At 36.4% G+C, this 18,961-nt stretch overlaps 1 protein-coding gene across 2 annotated transcripts in view; it reads right to left on the bottom strand.

Annotated features, from left to right (window-relative positions):
* Nucleotides 1-197: 197 nt before the first annotated feature.
* The window catches only part of myo3a (myosin IIIA), a 112,627-nt gene continuing 93,863 nt past the window's right edge, over nt 198-18,961 (bottom strand). Inside the window, exons 24-38 of one of the 2 annotated variants that reach the window (XM_058766092.1) lie at nt 15,902-15,987; nt 13,593-13,664; nt 13,334-13,414; nt 13,042-13,247; nt 12,509-12,620; nt 12,271-12,433; nt 12,107-12,193; nt 11,885-12,008; nt 9,989-11,114; nt 9,464-9,608; nt 5,076-5,167; nt 4,941-4,981; nt 1,243-1,428; nt 905-1,049; nt 198-736 (exon numbers count right to left, since the gene is read on the bottom strand). In XM_058766092.1, coding sequence (XP_058622075.1) covers nt 935-1,049; nt 1,243-1,428; nt 4,941-4,981; nt 5,076-5,167; nt 9,464-9,608; nt 9,989-11,114; nt 11,885-12,008; nt 12,107-12,193; nt 12,271-12,433; nt 12,509-12,620; nt 13,042-13,247; nt 13,334-13,414; nt 13,593-13,664; nt 15,902-15,987 — 2,636 coding nt within the window. In that variant the 3' untranslated portion in view covers nt 198-736; nt 905-934. Of the gene's footprint in view, nt 1,050-1,242; nt 1,429-4,940; nt 4,982-5,075; nt 5,168-9,463; nt 9,609-9,988; nt 11,115-11,884; nt 12,009-12,106; nt 12,194-12,270; nt 12,434-12,508; nt 12,621-13,041; nt 13,248-13,333; nt 13,415-13,592; nt 13,665-15,901; nt 15,988-18,961 lie in introns of both variants that reach the window. The other variant, XM_058766093.1, reaches the window with a different exon arrangement.

The raw sequence follows: 18,961 nt of genomic DNA, 5'->3' as shown, positions 1-18,961 counted from the left end.
TTTAATACCATATAATGTATTTTACATAAAAAAGGACGCCTAAACGGAATGAGCTGATTTAGTATTAATTATATTTATTGCATTCATCATGTACATTTTATAATTTAATTAGGCTAATTACAGATTTCATTAAATATTTAGAAAATCATATTTACAAATAAGTGGCATTCCAAGAACACACATATCTATATGTATGTATTATTCAAACAAGTATATATTTGGATACCAGTGCATCTGGGGAATTATTATAATGCATATTTTAATGTTTATGAAGAAAAGTCTGACTCACTAAATTAAAGAGTTGGTGCAAATATAAAGGTCAGTTTATGAAATCTTTGAGAACAAATCTTTATTCACAGAGAGGCTTACACATGCATCAATGTACAGAAAACATCAAATGCTAAACCTGAGTTAAAAATCAAGCAAGAGCAGCACAAATGTCTTGTCAAAACATAAAAACATTATTTCTATTCATTTAAGTCTCTGATTAGTCAAGTAGCATTGCATTCTGTACAACATTAAGTAGTCATTATTTACGTAACTACTTAAACTAAAGCCAGCACTTTCATGGAAAACTAAACAAAGTAACAATAAATGGACTGAAAACATGGCGTATTACTTAAAGAAACAGGTCACCCAAAAAAGACAATCTTCCCCTCCAGTGAGCAGTGAGTTGAACCGGATCAGTCCGATTTGTGAACGAATCATCAACTGAATCAGATCTGACTCATGGAAACTGCATGGAAAAGAGCAGGTGGTACATTATTCAAAAATTCTCCTTTTGTTTTTCACACAAGAAAGATAAGCATATGGGTTTGGAACGACATAACGGTGAGTAAATGATGCCAGAAATTTCATTTTTAGGTAAACCCTTCCTTTAAGGACAACTTCATCAGTCACTGACAGTATTTACAGAAGTCGCGAAGCTTGATGGTTAGGGCTGTGTTATTAGCCTTCGTCTTTGGGAGGTCTTCCTCAGTATCTTTCTGTAGTCATAAGGGTTGTCCTCACTTTGACTCTCTGTAGAGGGCATTCTAGAGAACGAGTGCCTGTGGACAGAGAGGGGCAGATAAAGTGTGACTTCACAAAGGGAAAGAAAGCGGGGAGGTTTTTTCATCTTGATATCTGCATCTTCAGCTCAAACACATTTATCATGTGCAGAGCTGTGTGCTGCACTGAGGTCAATGTTTCGAGGATGGTATTTGTTAGATAGAATGATGCAAATGTTTAATGTTCTTTCACCTGTTCTCCGTTGGGTCCTTAGGGAGATCAGATTTGGGGACATCAGACAGTGATCTCTCAGAAGAGCGTCTTCTTTCAGTGGAAGATCTCCGTCTGCTCGAGCGGCGTCTGACACTGGGCAGGCTTGTGGACTTTGTGCTGGACAAACCCTGGTAGTACTGGTCATCATTGTCCAGCCTTTTGGGGCTGGTGGGTGCAGAGAAAACAGATGAATTTGTAACTATTAGCTTCATGTGAGGAACAGACCAAAGTCACTGATCTGTTCCTTCAGAAGATTCATGAACTACTTTTATTTTTGGAGATCGGCAGAACTCATTTCCATCTACTTTGGAATGACAAGTTTTAGTGAATTCTTTGTTACCTCCCCCCGCCTTCAGCCAAAGTTTATTACTCCCGATCATAAATAACATCTATTTTGTCATAGCAGGCTACTATTAACGGGTGGCCATTATGCCGTATTGAGTGTATTTCATGGCAGTGGTTCAGTATGTAAGCGATGGCCTTCAGGACAGGCTCTGATTCATGACTGGCTTTTCGGCAGTGATGGACTCAAATGGAAATGTTTTCTCAGTGGACTTTACTCATTGTCTCAGGGCTTATCAGCAGCGTTATGTAATGAAAACAGAGATCTATGAAACCACTGAAGCCAAGAGCCTACGGCCTGCCAGCCAGACCATTGATGCAATTATATCAGTCAGCCCCACTGGCCTACTGATGCACTTCCTATCTGTCTTGCTAACAAACCAAAAACAAACAAAAACAATTATTATTTTAATATCATATATATATATATATATATATATATATATATATATATATATATTTATAATATTATACTTGAAATAGTAAAGTATTAATATAAAATATATTAATATGAAAATAATTATATATTGTATACTTGTAGAATGTGTTTGTTGTTATAAAGATAATGATAATGATGATGATAATAATAATAAAATAGAGTTGTTTAATTGTAGTAATATTTGGTGTTCTCACTTTACGCTGAATTAATTATATTTATTATATAATTAATATATTAATTATATTGAGAATTTGTGTGGAAAAACTCAAAGGAATGTCAAAATGCCAAAAATAAAACATTAATATAAAACATATTAATACAAAAATGATAGAAAAAAATGCCATAAAACAGTCTTAAAGATAATAATAATAATAATAAAATACTTCATGATACTTAAAATAACAAAGTATTTTTTTTTTAATGTTTGTTGTTCTAAACTTAAGAAATGTCATGAAAAAGCCAAAAATAAAAATAGAAAATATATTCACATTAAAGAATTTGTATGAATAACATCATGAAATTAATGCCAAAAATCATAAATATGCTTATTTTCTTCAAGCAGAATACAATTTCTTTTTGTTTTCTTTAGATTTTGAAGTAAAATGGGACTTGGACATGGCTTTTGAGGGATTCATTCAAGTGGCAGCTACACAGAGTGTTCTGCTACATCTGTTTGCTCTGTCTCTCTAGTTCTGCACATTTGTACTGCAGTACACCTTCATTACCTACATGTCCTCAGCTTGCCCTTTTTCCTCCCAAGATACCTTATTGGTCCCCCATCTCTCTCTGCTTTCTCTCTTTCCTCTGCTAATCTCTTCCTCTATTTCTCTCTGACAGAACATGGGCCAGTTATCAGAGAGCCAGAGATTTGTCTGTCCTACTGACCTTCTCACTCTTAGAGTCAACATGAAACGCTCAAGCCCCAATTGACATTCAGCATTTACAAGTGAAACAGGATATTCAATGAGAAAAATATACATGTTCTGATCAATCTTTCGCAACAAGACCAGAAACATACATATATTATGAAAGGTGATTTCACGAATACTGAAATGATGCATGCTGCTGCCCATCTCTGACTTGCAAAAACTGATGATGGTCCTTGATGATGCGTGTCTCTGTGAGTGTTGCTCTAAAGCGTCCGGCACCCTGTCTGTCTGTCAGAGCTGTTTGTCACTCAGCTGGCCTGTGAAATCTCCTGTCAGCGGTGCTCATGGAGGTCTGGATTCATGTTCACACACACAATATTTCACACATGCTGTGACACTGCGGATATGTCACGCTGGCCTAAACGCTGACAGCCAAATGCTACAGGAACTAGCCGTAATATGCAAGCTATTAGCATCAGCGTTACAAATGACTATATGGTTTACAATTCAGTTTTTATTGATTTTATATCAGATTCTTTATGCTTTACATACAGTATTGTATGTCTGACATGAGAAAAATGTAACTGCATTATGTATTAGTTAGACAGACTGGATAGTTTATACAGGATATCAATTTTAACAGCAGTTAAGATATGAACATATTAAAAGGTGAACTGGAGGCAACACTGATACAATTTTTTAATTAATGTGGGTTAAGATTTAGCTTTATATCCAGTGTTGGTAAATTTGTCATAAGCTGTGTTAAGAACAGCATCTACGTCTATTATTTCTGAAGTATTTGTACTGTGCAAGTATGCAATTGTTCATACCCATGATGACATACTACATTTCTTATTTGTGCACAACACAGAATATCTTATCCCACAATCCATAGTTTGATAAGACCTGTGTTTGATTTGATTGTATCCTTTGTTAACATCTCTCTTGTGCCCCTTTATTAGATCAGACCCCCAAAATAAAGGATTACTGGATTGAACAAAATTAAATAAAAAAATAAAATGCAAATCATTCAATATTTTGGGGTCAAATTTTTTTTTCTTATTTAGCAAGGATGCATTAACCCCTTAACTGTCACTCATGGTTTTGAACACAGACATGATAGTGCACTATCCAAACTTATTTTTTTATAATTCATGAATGAAAACATTTTCCAATGTGATTTTGATGTACCATTTCCATGGCAATGCAATGTCTGATTTTAAAATGGGTTTCAAAGGATGAATTTTGAGATTTTAAGTTTTCAACTGATATATAATTTCTTATGATTTCTAAAGCGTGATAGAGAAAAAGGCAAATAAGAAGACTTTCTGTGACAAAGGTCAGAACTCCTGTTATGATGTAGATTTTTCAGGTGCACTCTTGTCATAAATTAATCTATTACTTTTCCTACATAATTTTTTTACAAAAAAAGTGGTAAAATACCTATTTAGGAGTCTTAGACCTTTCCAACAATATATAGTTTGTCATGATTAGATTAGGATTTAATTGTAAAATAGTGAAGTAAACGTAAGCGTCCCACAGGGTGGACAGTGACAGTTAAGAGGTTAAACTGATCAAAAATGACAGTGAAGACTTTTACATCCTTATAAAATATATATAAAATATAAATGTGACACTGAAGACTGGAGTAATGATACTGAAAATTCAGCTTTGCATGACAAGAATAATTTACATTTTTAAAATTTGTAATAATATTTCATAATATTACTGTTTTGATCAAATACATGCAGCCTTGGTGAACATATGAGACTTCAATTGTAAGATTGAACGATACTGTATTTTTGACACAATAAATGGGTATGATTTCACTGCACACCACATTCTACTTCATATACTATTTAAAAAAAAAAAAAAAAAAAATTGGCGAAAAAAGTGTATCTTATGTAGTATGCGTTGCACTAGTATTCTATTCCAAACATAGCTTTTGTCACTTAGTCTGCAAAGCAGCAGCTTCTAAGGAGAAGGCACATTTTTGTTTAGTATAACACTACTGCTAATTGATTTACCTTTGTTTTCTTGGCCTCCTTTTATCGTCCTGGACAGACCTCTGGAAAACACCAAAAAAAGTGTGAGACAGATCATTAAAGCTGAAGCCCAGATAATCCTTAGATAAACAGAGTCATTGTGTGATGCTGACTCACATGAATGAGTGTGTAGTATGTGGAGTCCTCCGGCGTGTTTAGGGTCTTTGGTTGATGTGTGCGGCGAGGCATTCGTGACTGCTTTGTGTCGGCTGTGGATCAGGAAAAATAAGGGGTGAAAACCAACAGAAAATGTAATATTTGACCTTGAAGTCAATATTTTTAAACCCGTTCAAGATGTGATCTTACGTCTAGTGTTATATAGTCTCGCGTAGCCAGACCTTCAGACAGACGGCTGAAGGTCTGGAATCTATGGCAGCTTTCACTGGCCAAGGCCCGCCCATGAGGCCGTTTGATCGACATGTCAAACAACCAATCACAGTTCGTTTCGTTTAGCGTCACGTTTCGGGGCGTGGTAATGTCGCCGCAATAACAGACCAGTGTGTAAAACTCTCGGATGTATTTTAAAGATTCTATGGCGCGAACTTTAAATATTTCACATACTTTTGAAAATGCAGTGTTTATTTGATCCTGATAAACGTTTGTCGTCACAGTTGTAAACACGACAGCTTTCTTCTTTCGTGAGGGGGTTTGGCGCCACAGCGTTTTTGTTTCCAGGCGGAACGTTAAAGAACGCGACACAAAACGTCTCCCGGATATCCTGTATAATTCAACCAATCCGACGACGACTTTGAAACCCCTGAAGTGTTTCCACTTTTGTGTGCCGTATGCATCAGGCTGAGACTAAGTGTTATAGGTCTCCTGTGTGAATAAGGAGCAAAGAGAACAACTAATTCCCTGGTGGCGAGCCCCATTGCTACACAGAAGAATAGGATCAGCACACAACATCCAGCTGACCTTTGACCCCTTTGTTCTTATCGAACAAACCGTACGGCATGCTTTAACCCTTGGGCCTCGCTACTTGTAATTATCCACTAACAATCAATCAGAAATGCCTTCCAGTCACAACATGTTCCAACACTGACACAGACAAGTAAAAGTAAGAATGAGAATGAAGCTTTGTTCTAAACCCTAGTCAGCCTCTTAGCTGTCTACTGTCTACATAGGCAGCTCCCTTCTAAGGCAGGCAGAAACCTAGCTGATACCGAACCTCATAAATTCCGGATTTGAAAAGCTCAACATGGACCTCACTTGAACTGTGCAGGAGGCTCAAACTGACTACAACAGAGTTTGATGTTAGCAAGTTGCTAAGCTAACAATGCAACTTGTACTGAGCATAAAAAAAAAAAAAAATACATATTGCACAAACTGGGTAAAATAGTGAACCTTTAGTTGCAATGATTATTAGACTATTTCTATTATTAGCTTTCATTACTGAAGGAAATACATTTATAATTTCTCTAATTTCTCTTCCTTCGTTCATCATCCACTCAAAAATGATTTAGGCCTAAATTTAAGATTTATGCATTTGAATTGCATATAAAAATCCCATTCATTTGATTACACAGTTTAAACATAAACTGACTAATAAACTTTTTACATAAATGAAATGGGTAAAATTTCTATACATAAAATAAATAAATAATGTCATCGTTTATTAACTATTTGCATCTATTTGATTTTATCTAAAATACAAATAATATTTTCAGAATGCATTTCTTCAAATTACTTAGAATCAGCACAAATACTTTCAATTACATTTATTCAGTTAATAAGTATGATGAGTTTAAACTATGGATAAGTTAATTCATAAAATACAAAAATATTTGGTTTCACTTTATATGTATTAAGTGGCCTTAACTACTATGTAGTTTCATCAGATTGTACTCATTATGTTCATATTGTAATGCAAAACACGGTTATACTTTAGTTTAAGGTGTCCTTGTTACAGTGTAATTATATATTTAAGTACTGAGTAATATTAATTAATTACATGTACATGGGTTGGTTAAGGATTAGGGTTTATTTTAGGGTTGCTTGCATGTAATTATGCATAATTTGTTGTTATTATAATAGTAAGTACATGTAACAAGGACACTGTAAAATAAAGTATTACCAAAATACTATTGCTGCTATTGAGGTGGGATACGGGTAAGGTTAGGGACAGGTTTGGTGGTATGAGTAGATTTAAGGGTGGGTTAAGGTGTAAGGGATGGGTCAACAGTGTAATTATAAATGCAATTACATAAATTAATTACAGATGTAATTACATGCGGGTATTTTTTTTAATAAAAGTACACGTAAAAAGATTTACATACACAATAAGTGCATTGTACCAAATTATAAATTTATAAGTAAGTACATAAGTAAGGCTACTTAAAGTTGGGCCTTAAATTTATGTATGAATAAATATTTTTGAAATAGTTTAATGTATTATAGTACTTACAATAACTGGGTAATAATAAGTAAGTGGGTACTAAGCCTGAGCCTGCCAGTAAAACTAACATTAATCCATGTAGCTACCTTATGTTACCAGTACTTTCTTAGGTAAGTACACTGTGAGTATTGTTAAAAGTGCAATGTCAAAAAAGTGTAACACTCATTAAAAAAAAAAAAAAAAGAAGCCTTTGATACAGAATACTTCCTTATCAAATATGATTTTTCTTTGCAATCAAAATCAAAAGGTACAAAAATGACCTTTGGTTTATTTGAATAGCATCTGCTAACTCAAGCACTGTTTATCATGTAGAAAGGTCTGGTGTAAAGAAAATAAATCAATGTCCACCAGGACCAGCGGGCACAGGCTGGAGAGTTTGTCATATTTATTGAATGTGTCACTTGAAAGGTCATCAGCAATTCTTGATTGCTCAGAGGTATAAAGCCAATTTGCAGCTCTCATATTAATGCTTGCTGTAATTGCTGGGGCACTTTTGCATGCAATGCGATTAGCATTTAAAGACCTTTCATGTACATGGAAATGTGACTGCCATTCAAAGGGCACTTCTATGTGGAAACAATAATAATTGCACAATAATAATTGTTTCCACACAGAAAGACTCTGGTTTAGATTATTTATTTTGACTGTGGAGCTTCCAAAGACATTTTACAATCACAATAAAACATTAATAAACATGTGACAGATGACCACAGTATTTATGAAGCAAATGTAATCCCTTTAGCAAGATTTTTCTAGAAGTTCAGCTTTCAGAGATGAGATTAAGACTATGTGACAGAGGAAAACAGATCAGGAGGGCATATCTGTCAACACAGAAACCATAATCACTGCTGACAGAATAATCTGGTTTCATTTAGACACAAGGTGCATATCAGAAATAATAGAATCTGCGAGAATTATCCTCCCAAAAGTAATTAGACATATCGCAACAAAAATCAAATGAACAGTGGATTTGCTCAGCTGGGGGAACATTTCTGATGACACATCTTGTTGAGCCCAATTTGCATGTTGTGGCACTAGACATCCAATTTTTGATAAGATCTATCTCTGTTAGAGAAAATGAAACTTCACGTTCTGATAAAATTGACAGCAAACATGTATATTGCAGGAGTTTAATTAAGGTAGAGTTTTCTTATTTTAAGCTATTTTAACCTTAAGAAAAAAAAAACACCTATATTTCTGCACATTTGTTTTCAGTTAAAATAATCAAAGCTATTCTTGAAGTAAAAAAAAAAACAAACAAAAAAAATTTACATTATAAGTACATCATTATTGTCTTCATTTAATTCTATTGTCGTTGAATTTGTTAAGTGTACTGCCCAATGTACGGACAAGTATACATTTGTGACCCTGGATGACAAAACCAGTCTTAAGTGTCAATTTTTCGAAATTGAGATTTATACATGACTAAATAAGCTTTCCATTGATGTATGGTTTGTTAGGATCGGATAATATTTGGCTGAGATACAACTATTTGAAAATCTGGAATCTGAGGGTGCAAAAATATATAAATATTGAGAAAATCGCCTTTAAAGTTGTCCAAATGAAGTTCTTAGCAATGCATATTACTAATCAAAAATTAAGGTTTGATACATTAACTGTAAGAAATTTACAAAATATCTTTGTGGAACATGATCTTTACTTAATATCCTAATGATTTTTGGCATAAAAGAAAAATCAACAATTTTGACCCATTTTTGGCTATTGCTACAAATATACCCCAGCGACTTAAGACTGGTTTTATGGTCCAGGGTCACATTTATGCTATTTCTATTGAAACTGTTATGTCATGTATTTAAATATCTTGTAATTACACATTTGCTGATTAGAACATTTAAAATATATTAATTGAATGTAAAACTAATTAACAAATCACAGTTAAAATGATAATCAGTACTTTACATGTGCATCAAAATAAGTGTAAATGACAAAAGATTATTAAAACAATGTAAGAACAAAGTAAAACTTTTAATGTGACATTATTACAAAGTGCAGTTTTTTAAAAGTATACTTAAGCGTCACCAAACACGAAAATTATTACAATTACTACGATGTCAGACATGACTGGACAAAATCTATGAAGGACATTTACCTGGTTGCTGGTAGTAGCTCATGTAGCCATTCATAGGTTGTCCTTTCACAAACATCCCATTTTCATTGGGGTTGAGCTGATGGGCAAGTATGATTTCATTTAACTTCTTCTGCAGTGATAAGAAATCTTCAGAGACCTTGGTTACCTGAGCAGGTTACAAAGAATGTCACCAGCTGAATTTTGTGTAAAGCCTCAAAATTCATGAGGCAAAGAATGTATATCTTAAATCAAGTCTCATATTTAGGATGCTACTCTTTAGATTAGCCCATGGGAAAATAAAAGGTCATCATTTACACACCTTCATATTTACCAAACACAAATCAGCAGAATTTGGCAGAATGTTCTGTTCCATACTATGAAAATTACAAAAAGCATCACAAAAGTAGCCAAAAAATACAACTCTCAATTTCTTTTTTTTATGTTCCACAAAAGAAATACAGGTTTGGATTGATAATCAGGGTGACTAAATGATGACAGATTTGTCATTTGTGGGTAAACTTACACAAACACAAAAAAATGAATCACCTCTTTGCAGAGCGACTCCACTTCCTCATCATGTTTTTGTGATGTAGCTTTCAGGTTCTTTCTGTCTTTGTAACCTCTAAAATTGCTCTGGATTTTAATAGCTGCCTGCTCCTCATCATATTGGGCTTCCTCAGCCTGAGCATCCTTCCGTTCCAGCTGAACATCTGTGATGTCCAGAGCTTCCCCATTCTCCTGCTCCTCTTCCTCTTCATCCATTTCTTGCTCTTTTCCAGTGGCTCCTTCTCTCTCTGCTCTCAATCGCTTTCTCTCCCGGTGGCCTCTGAAATTGCTCTGTAAAACAGTTGCGGCATGTTCTTCATCTGCCACTGGAGACTGACTGGAATCTAGCTCTTGGTCTTGCTCGAATTCTAATGGAGGTGGTGGAAGTTCCTCAAGAGAAATGTCTGGTTCTGAAGTGTCTGGATTAGCCATATCTTCTTTTGGCTTTTTCTTGGGGATTTTGCCTTCCTCCTGGAGCCTTTTACGTTCTTTGTGGCCACGAAAGTTACTCTGAAGAACCACAGCGGCTTTGGCCTCATCATCTTCTCCTGGTGGTTCAGCTGGAGCCTCATCCTCCTGTTCCATGTCCTCAGTGAATTCCATCAGTTCTTCTGGAGGTGGTGGATCTGGAATAGGAAGCTCCTCTTCAACTGGAGGACTCTTTGTCTCCTTCCCTCTAACCGGCATCTTGCCCTCTTCTTGGAGTCTTTTACGTTCTTTATGACCTCTGAAGTTGCTCTGGATAACAGTGGCTGCCTTGGTTTCCTGTTCATCATTCTCATCTCCTCCACTTGCAGCTTCTTCCTCAGCCTCCTTCCCTTCTTCCTCCATATTCTCCTGTCCTTCCTCTTGTATAGCACCAAAATCTTCTTCAACGGTGGATGAGGAAATGGCCAGTTCATCCCCTGTTAAAGTCTTGTTACGTTCCCGACGCTCCTTGTATTTCTTCCTTTCCCTGTAACCTCGGTAGTTGCTCTGGAGGACCACAGCAGCCTTTTCATCAGCTTCATCCATTACCACTTCACCGCCTTCCTGAGAAGGTTCCTTTGTAACTGCGCCTTCTGATTCTAATGGGGCCTCCGTCACTTCCTCTGTCTTCTCAGCTTTTTCCTTCTGCATGACTTCCCTGTGTAAAACAAATCAATTTATAATACCATAGCACTGTTGAATTCTTGATTCTAAAAAAAGTTCCTGTGACAAATTGTTCCAGGTATTTTCGGTGGAAAAGCAGCTCATGTGTACCTTGCTCTGACTGATCAATTGCAGCATTAAGCAGTCTAGTATTTTAGTATTCATCCATCTTCCAAACCACTTGTCAAATATAGGGTTGCTGGGATGCTTGGACCCCATTCCAGGGAAACAAATTCACATCTACGAACAATTTATTGTCTCCAATTCACCTATCCCGCATGTATTGGACTATTAGGGAAACCAGAGCACCCAGAAGTTTCGGAACAGAACATGCACGCTACATAGAGAAAGACATCCTTACTCAGCCAGGACTTAAACCAATGACCTTCATGATTCTTCAAGGTTGTCAATATCCCGGTATTACTGGGTGTCTCTCGTTTCACTTCACGCCTTCTCTCTTTTCATACCAACACAAGTTGGTATAGCTGTTGCAATTGATACTATCTTGCAAATTTGGTAAAATGGCCTTGCAGGACTTCAGTATTTATTTTATGGTTAGCACATACGTTTTGTTAGACAGCTAGAGACTTAAACCAAGAAAATGAAGACAACGCTTGGACGAACAAGGAACCAGTAGAACAAAGAGATTGATGAGATAGAATTTAAACTGAATTGATGAACCTTTGATTGAAAATGTTGGATTTTATTTCTAAAATAATCTACAGGTAAGAGGATAAAATCATCTGGAATAAGAACAAGACTTACTTTTTCCTCTTGAAGCTTTTCCTCTCCTTGTGCCCCCTGTAATGGGCCTGGATCTTTGCAGCAGCTTTGTTCTTCTCATCTAGCAACTCCTTGTATTTCTGCCTTGCCAGATATCCTCTGCAAACTGTATGAAGATGCCGTGATTTAGTGCAAGTCTTTTCCTTCTAAATACATTTAATTCAGTTTCTTCAATACTTAATTTTATTTTATTTTTTGTCTTACCTGCTTGGAATTGTGTGATAACAGCTTCTGACTTTGCTTTGCTTTTGTCATCAGCCACTCTTTTCCTAACTTTGTGTCCTCTGTATGCTAGAAGAAAGTAGATTTTAGAGCTTGTACAGCAGAGTATTCTGCATTTTAACATCTAGTCAACAACATAAGCACACCTGACTGTAACACCACGGCACTTTGTTCTCGCTTTTCCAGCATCAAGCGGTATCGTTTAAATGCCAGCCAGCCCCGTACATATGCTTGGACCAGAACAATCCGGTCTGTGGTCTGCCTCACCATCAGATTCAGTTGCTCCACGTGATAGTATTTAAGAAAAACCTGAATACATAACCATCATACTTATGAGCTTGGTTGAACAACAATGGCAGTTATTAATGCCATTGACTCACAAACCTTCGTTTTTCCCAGAACCCAGTTCTCTAGTTTGGCCTTCTCCAAAATAACAGCACATGTCTCAGGATTCATTGCTGGCTCCTCATTGGCTCTAAATGCTAATATAGAGTATCTGAAAAGACCAATGGTTAGTAAAAGGCAACTCTGAACATAACAATTGAGAAATTATAAAGATGCAATCCTTTTCCACCAGCAATGTGCTAGTGCCGGGATCAGAAGTGGTGGTCCATTATTGGTTGTTAAATGGTGGTTCTCGCCAGTTTTGATGGCTGTTACTTTGGATGTTAAAATACGTATTCAAAACTAAGACCAAAGATCATGATGAGCTATTATGGGTTCCATGATGGCTTTGTTTGAAGGGGTATTATGTGGACATACCATGTCATTTTTCATTTCTCAAGTCATTTGAAACACAGGCCAGTTATGGGACAAGTCCCTTGGCAGAGTATTGGCTCCAGCACCAACATAAACACCATTTAGGTGGAAAAGGGGTTTATGCACTTGACACACAGTAATTGTAGTATCAGTCCAACCTTTCAATGAAGTTGCTGAAGAGAATACGATGAGAGTAGCCCTGTCTGCGTATCTTGGCCGTCTCTTGAATACCAGTGTAGCGTAATTGGATAAGAACCTTCTCCCTGTCAAACTTATGGGCTTGGCGATCATTGTTGGGTTTTATGCAACGCACAAAGTGAGGCTGGCCTGCCACCATCTTTGATAACAGGTCCATTAGAGAATACTGCAAAGTGCATTGAATAAAGCAAGACTGTGATCATGAGTGACGATTTTTATTGGTTCTTATCATTAGGTCTTCAGAAGTCTTACTCTGAAGTAAGAGGCCACAGTTTGAGTCTTCATGTTGGTGGTCTCTCTGGGGTGATGTGTGGTGTCTCCTGTGCTCTCCGCCTTTGCAAACACAAAATATTCAGCATGTTGAAAACATGTGGTCATGAAAATCCACAGAAGGGATATTGGGGGTCTTTTATATAAACATAAAATGATCTGTTTATAATAAATTTATGCATGTCTCCTCTTGGAAACTCTTATACAACAAAGCCAAAGGTCAGGGTAAACACACAATCACCGTTTGTACAGTGTCAACAGGCAAGGCAAGCATTGTTTTGTCATGGGTGGGAGTTAATTTCCGAGAGGAAGACTGAAAAAGAAATGCATAAAAATCGTGATAAGACAGTTTGATTTGAATCCAAAACTTTTTATATTATATATATATATATATATATATATATATACTAAAGAAATAACATGAAATTAACTGCAGGATTAATTTGCAAAGCAATCTAATAAGCATTAATTACTTATGACAATCATCAATAAGGCCAAATTCCTTGTTTGAAAGGGCCATGAATATTTCACCAGGCTATATTATCAAGGTGTTTCAGTGTTGAACACAAAGCAGAATCACACACTGACACAGGTGCTTTTATTTTACGTGGGCTAAAATGGATGGAATCTTTCATGTGAAATTTTCTAAAGACAGCATGCTTAAATATGCAAATGAATGGTAATGTATGCAGGTCTTCATCAAAGACATAATTTCAATATGTTTAAAACCCTCATTCATTTCAGAGTGCAACCTGAATGTGAGGTCTAAGTAGCTCATGTGTTCTCTTAATAATTCTCTTGGGAATAATAAGCTAAATGCTAAAAAACATGAAACTTGGAACATAAGTAGATGTTTTTAAAATGCAACTGCACCAACACATGAAGGCAATTCTCCTTAATTTCACAGGGACACTCAATTCTAATGTGTATTATATGAACTAATCAAGCTGTAAATCAGTCAATCTACAAATGCATTAGCTATTAGACAGCTGGTAGGGTCACATGAGAAGATACTCTTTCATTCTCACAAACATGGGTCATTTTCAGGAAATGGTGCCAAGCATGTCTCCATGATTACTGATGAATTAACAGACCTTTGTTGCAATATTTGATATATCGGACTGACTGAACGTGTTTACATTTGTAAAAAATACAGGCACGGATATGCCATTCCGTAATACCAGAAACATAGACACTGTATTTTTTACTGTGAATTTCTGGCACAGGTTTTTTTTAAACTTTTTTCCCTCCAATATTGGGACAGTATATTAACAGTATAGTAACTAGAAGGGGAAAAATACATATATGTACACCACAAATCTGAAAATTGGAAGAATGCGTCAACCTAAGGCGATCAGCTAATATCTAAGGTAGTTCTGTCCTGGTCATTTGTGCCTGAGGTGAGAAAAAATGATTTCTTGAAAGTTCAGAAGTAACTTTTTAAAATAAAATTATAAGAAAAGCATAGTTTTCTGAGAAAGACCCACATACTGTATATACAAACAGACAACCAAAACTGGTGAGCACAGTGCCGGCTGGCATAAGGCGCATCCTCTATGAGCATGTCTCTAATGTACAACACAAATACTACAGGATCATTACCTCACTGAATGATACAATACTGAACAACATAAGACCCTCCAGCTTTAGACAGAAGACATTATAGGAAGGAGGAATGGAAATGTCATTGATGGGTATGGAGTGTGGAAAGACAAAGAGACAAAATAGAGGTGGAAAGAAAATTAGTGAAACCACTGAAGCCCCCAGCAAAAACAAAAGCCCACTGCCTTATGAATGCCCACATTTAAACATTAACACCTAGCAACTTCAGCAATTTCTTGAGGTTAGCCAAGCATAACACAGATAATTTACATATAGAAGTCTTAAAGGTAGAGTAGAAATAACAGAACAATATGGAGCCCCTAAGAGGACATGGTGATAGGGGAAAAATAATGTGTTGGGAGGAAATTATATTTCAATGTTTCCGCAGAAGTATTGTGTTTCCCTGAAGCTGGTCGCACACCAGCGCCGGCATTTGGCATCTGTCCGTGGCACCTAGCAACGATTCAAAACAATGTAAAAACATGGCATGGCATGGCGTGATGCGGTGCTTCTCGACCAGTGTGTGACCAGCTTGAGACACTGTGTTCACTCAAACATTTGCTTTCTCATTTACGATCACTTATGATCTCTCTCAAAACTATTGGATTTTCCCAGAGAAACTTTCCATTTGCTTGCAATCTCTCACAAAACTATTGTTCCCCCAAGAAACTTTGCGTTCATTCAAAACATTTGCGATCTCTAGCAAAACTACGGTGTTTACCCGAGAAACGTTGCATTTGCTAACAAAACATTTGCAACCTCATTTAAAACTAATGTTTTTCCCTACACCTCATTTTATTAAGTTTTGCAGGAGAATGCAATGGTTTTGCGAGCGAATGGAAATACATTGAAATATAATTTTCCTTCCATCTCATTTTTTTTTTACCATCACCATGTCCCTTTAGGAGCTCTATAGTACAAAGAGGAGAAGAGGTCAAAATGAGGTACCTTGGCAAAGTTAATTGTGCGTTGTGATTGTTGTGTGCCCATACGAGCAGAGCCCGCAGCCTTGCCTTTAGTGTGAGCCAGGTTACCTGCACAAAGAGAGAGGTCAGGGGATATATCTGCTTTCACTGCAATAACCAAAACATTAGAAATCTGCTGTTGATACTTCATTAGATTAGATCACATGTTCTTCAAAAATAATCCACAATTTATTGCAAGGTTAACCATTTGAAGGGCACTGGGATATATGGTCTTTAGAGGTCAGTGCTGTGACAGATAAATAAGCTTCACAATGGTCAAGTAACTAACAAAAGCCTTATGAATGAAGCCTAGGTTTGAAATCCCAGCAGACTTCCTGGAAACAATCCCCAGTGAATCTCACAGGACGTAATCGACTGTGTCAGTCAGACGACCTCCATTCATCACATCAGATCACATGGGAGTGAGCACATTTTTTTTCTAGAAAGAGTGCTACATTCATTCGTTCAGACCAATAGATCAAACTCCCTGCTTAACGTTTCAGACAGGATGGTGTTTGCACTGTCATTTCTATTCTGTGAGATTGTGTTGTGGCCTATAATGCAGTGTAATCTAATGTGACTATACTTACCATTTGGCTGCTCATGCTATGGTAAATTACACTACAGTAGTATTGCTTTCTCTAGTGGGTCACATAAAGAAGCACCAGTTAGACGAACATTTTGTTTAAAAACAACCTAAAATCTAACAACAGCATCTGTGTCATACTGTTAGCAACCCTTGTCACTTGTCCTTTAGTTTAAAGGACAAGTTTGTGTGCTTATAATAAAGGTCTATGGGGCATGTTGGAGGGTTTAACATTTAAAAATTAAAATAAAATTTGTCTATACTAAAAAGTGTAGTTTGAGCTGTAAAATTGTACAACCCGAATTCCGTAAATGTTTGGACGTTATTTAAATTTGAATAAAATGAAAACAAAGGATTTCAGATCACATGAGCCAATATTTTATTCACAATAGAACATAGATAACATAGATAATTTTACAATTTTATGTACAAAATTAGCTCATTTCAAATTTGATGCCTGCTACAGGTCTCAAAATAGTTGGGACAGGGGCATGTTTACCATGGTGTAGCATCTCTTATTCTTTTCAAAACAGTTTGAAGACATCTGGGCATCGAGGTTATGAGTTTCTGGAGTTTTGGTGTTGGAATTTGGTCCCATTCTTGCCTGATATAGGTTTCCAGCTGCTGAAGAGTTCGCAGTCGTCTTTGACGCATTTTTCATTTAATGATGCACCGAATGTTCTCTATAGGTGAAAGAACTGGACTGCAGGCAGACCAATTCAGCACCCGGACTCTTCTACTACGAAGCCATGCTGTTGTAATAGCTGCAGTATGTGGTTTTACATTGTCCTGATGAAATACACAAGGCCTTCCCTGAAATAGACGTCGTCTGGAGGGGAGCATATGCTGCTCTAAAACCTTTATATACCTTTCAGCATTCATAGTGCCTTCCAAAACATGCAAGCTGCCTATACCATTTGCATTTATGCACCCCCATACCATCAGAGATGCTGGCTTTTGAACTGAACGCTGATAACACGCTGGAAGGTCTCATTCCTCTTTAGTCCAGAGGAGACGGTGTCCTTGATTTCCAACAAGAATGTCAAATTTGGACTCGTCTGACCATAGAACACTTTTCCACTTTGAAAGAGTCCATTTTAAATGAGCCATGGCCCACAGGACACGACTGCACTTCTGGACCATGTTCACATATGGCTTCCTTTTTGCATGATAGAGCTTTAGTTGGCATCTGTAGATGGCACGGCGGATTGTGTTTACCGACAGTGGTTTCTGGAAGTATCTCTATATCTTTGGTCCACATTTCTTTAATTTTTTCAATTGAGGTATTGCTTGCAGACACAATTATATTGTAAAAACTGGGAGGGACTAGAATAAGTATAAAAATTTAGGTTACACTTTATATTAGGTGGCCTTAACTGCTATGTACTTATTTTTTGATGTAAGTACAATGTACTTATTGTGTTCATATTGTATTGCAAAACACTTTTGCTGCTATTGAGGTGGGATACGGGTAAGGTTAGGGACAGGTTTGGTGGTATGGGTAGGTTTAAGGGTGGGTTAAGGTGTAAGGGATGGGTTAACAGTGTAATTATAAATGTAATTACAGAAATTAATTACAGATGTAAGTACATATAGGTATTTTTAAAAATATAAGTACAATGTAAAAACATGTATGTACACAATAAGTGCATTGTATCAAATTATTAATTTAAATGTAAGTACATAGTAGTTAAGGCCACCTAATATAAAGTGGGACCAAAATTTAGGTAGGACATTCTTTTTAATACAATTTACTCTGCCTGCAAAAGACAGGTATAATGTGTCCCATCTTTACCTGCTAAAGACAGGTATAATGTGTCCCAGCTTTGTAGATCAGTTTTAATTTTATTTATAAGGGGTAAAAAGTTATTTTTATACATACCTTAAAAAGTTTGAGTAATATGTACTCCTAAGTATTTAAAGCCGGATTGGGAGATATGAAATGGGAGGGATGAAGTTTTAATTTGTAGAGCCAGAGGATTAATGAGAAAGCATACACTTTTAGAAAAAAATTAATTTATATCCTGAGAAGCATTATAGAAAGTGGTTTTATCGCTAATGCAAAAAGAAGGGGACTTAAAGGGCATCCTTGTCTTGTGCCTCTTAGTATTGGGAAAAATTGTGAGCGTACTTTGTTTGTTATAACAGCGACTTTAGGGGTAGAATAAAGCAATTGAATCCAATTGACATATTTTGGGCCAAAGCCAAACCTTTTCAATATTAAAAATAAATAGCCCCACTCAACTCTATTAAATGCTTTTATGCATCCAGGGAAACCACAACCTCTGGGGACTCCCTGGATGCAGGAGAGTACAGGACCCCCAGGAGCTTCCGTAGATTGGTATACGAGTAACGACCTTTGACAAAACCCGTCTGATCCGGAGAAATAATTTTTGGTATAAGAGAATCAATTCTGAAAGCTAAAATTTTGGCAAGTATTTTAACATCGGCATTTAA

Source organism: Onychostoma macrolepis, chromosome 24 (assembly GCF_012432095.1).
Source record: "Onychostoma macrolepis isolate SWU-2019 chromosome 24, ASM1243209v1, whole genome shotgun sequence".
Classification (NCBI taxonomy): Eukaryota; Metazoa; Chordata; class Actinopteri; order Cypriniformes; family Cyprinidae; genus Onychostoma; species Onychostoma macrolepis.
The sequence above is the reverse complement of the archived record's forward strand: the minus strand, read 5'-3'. Positions and strand labels throughout refer to the sequence as shown.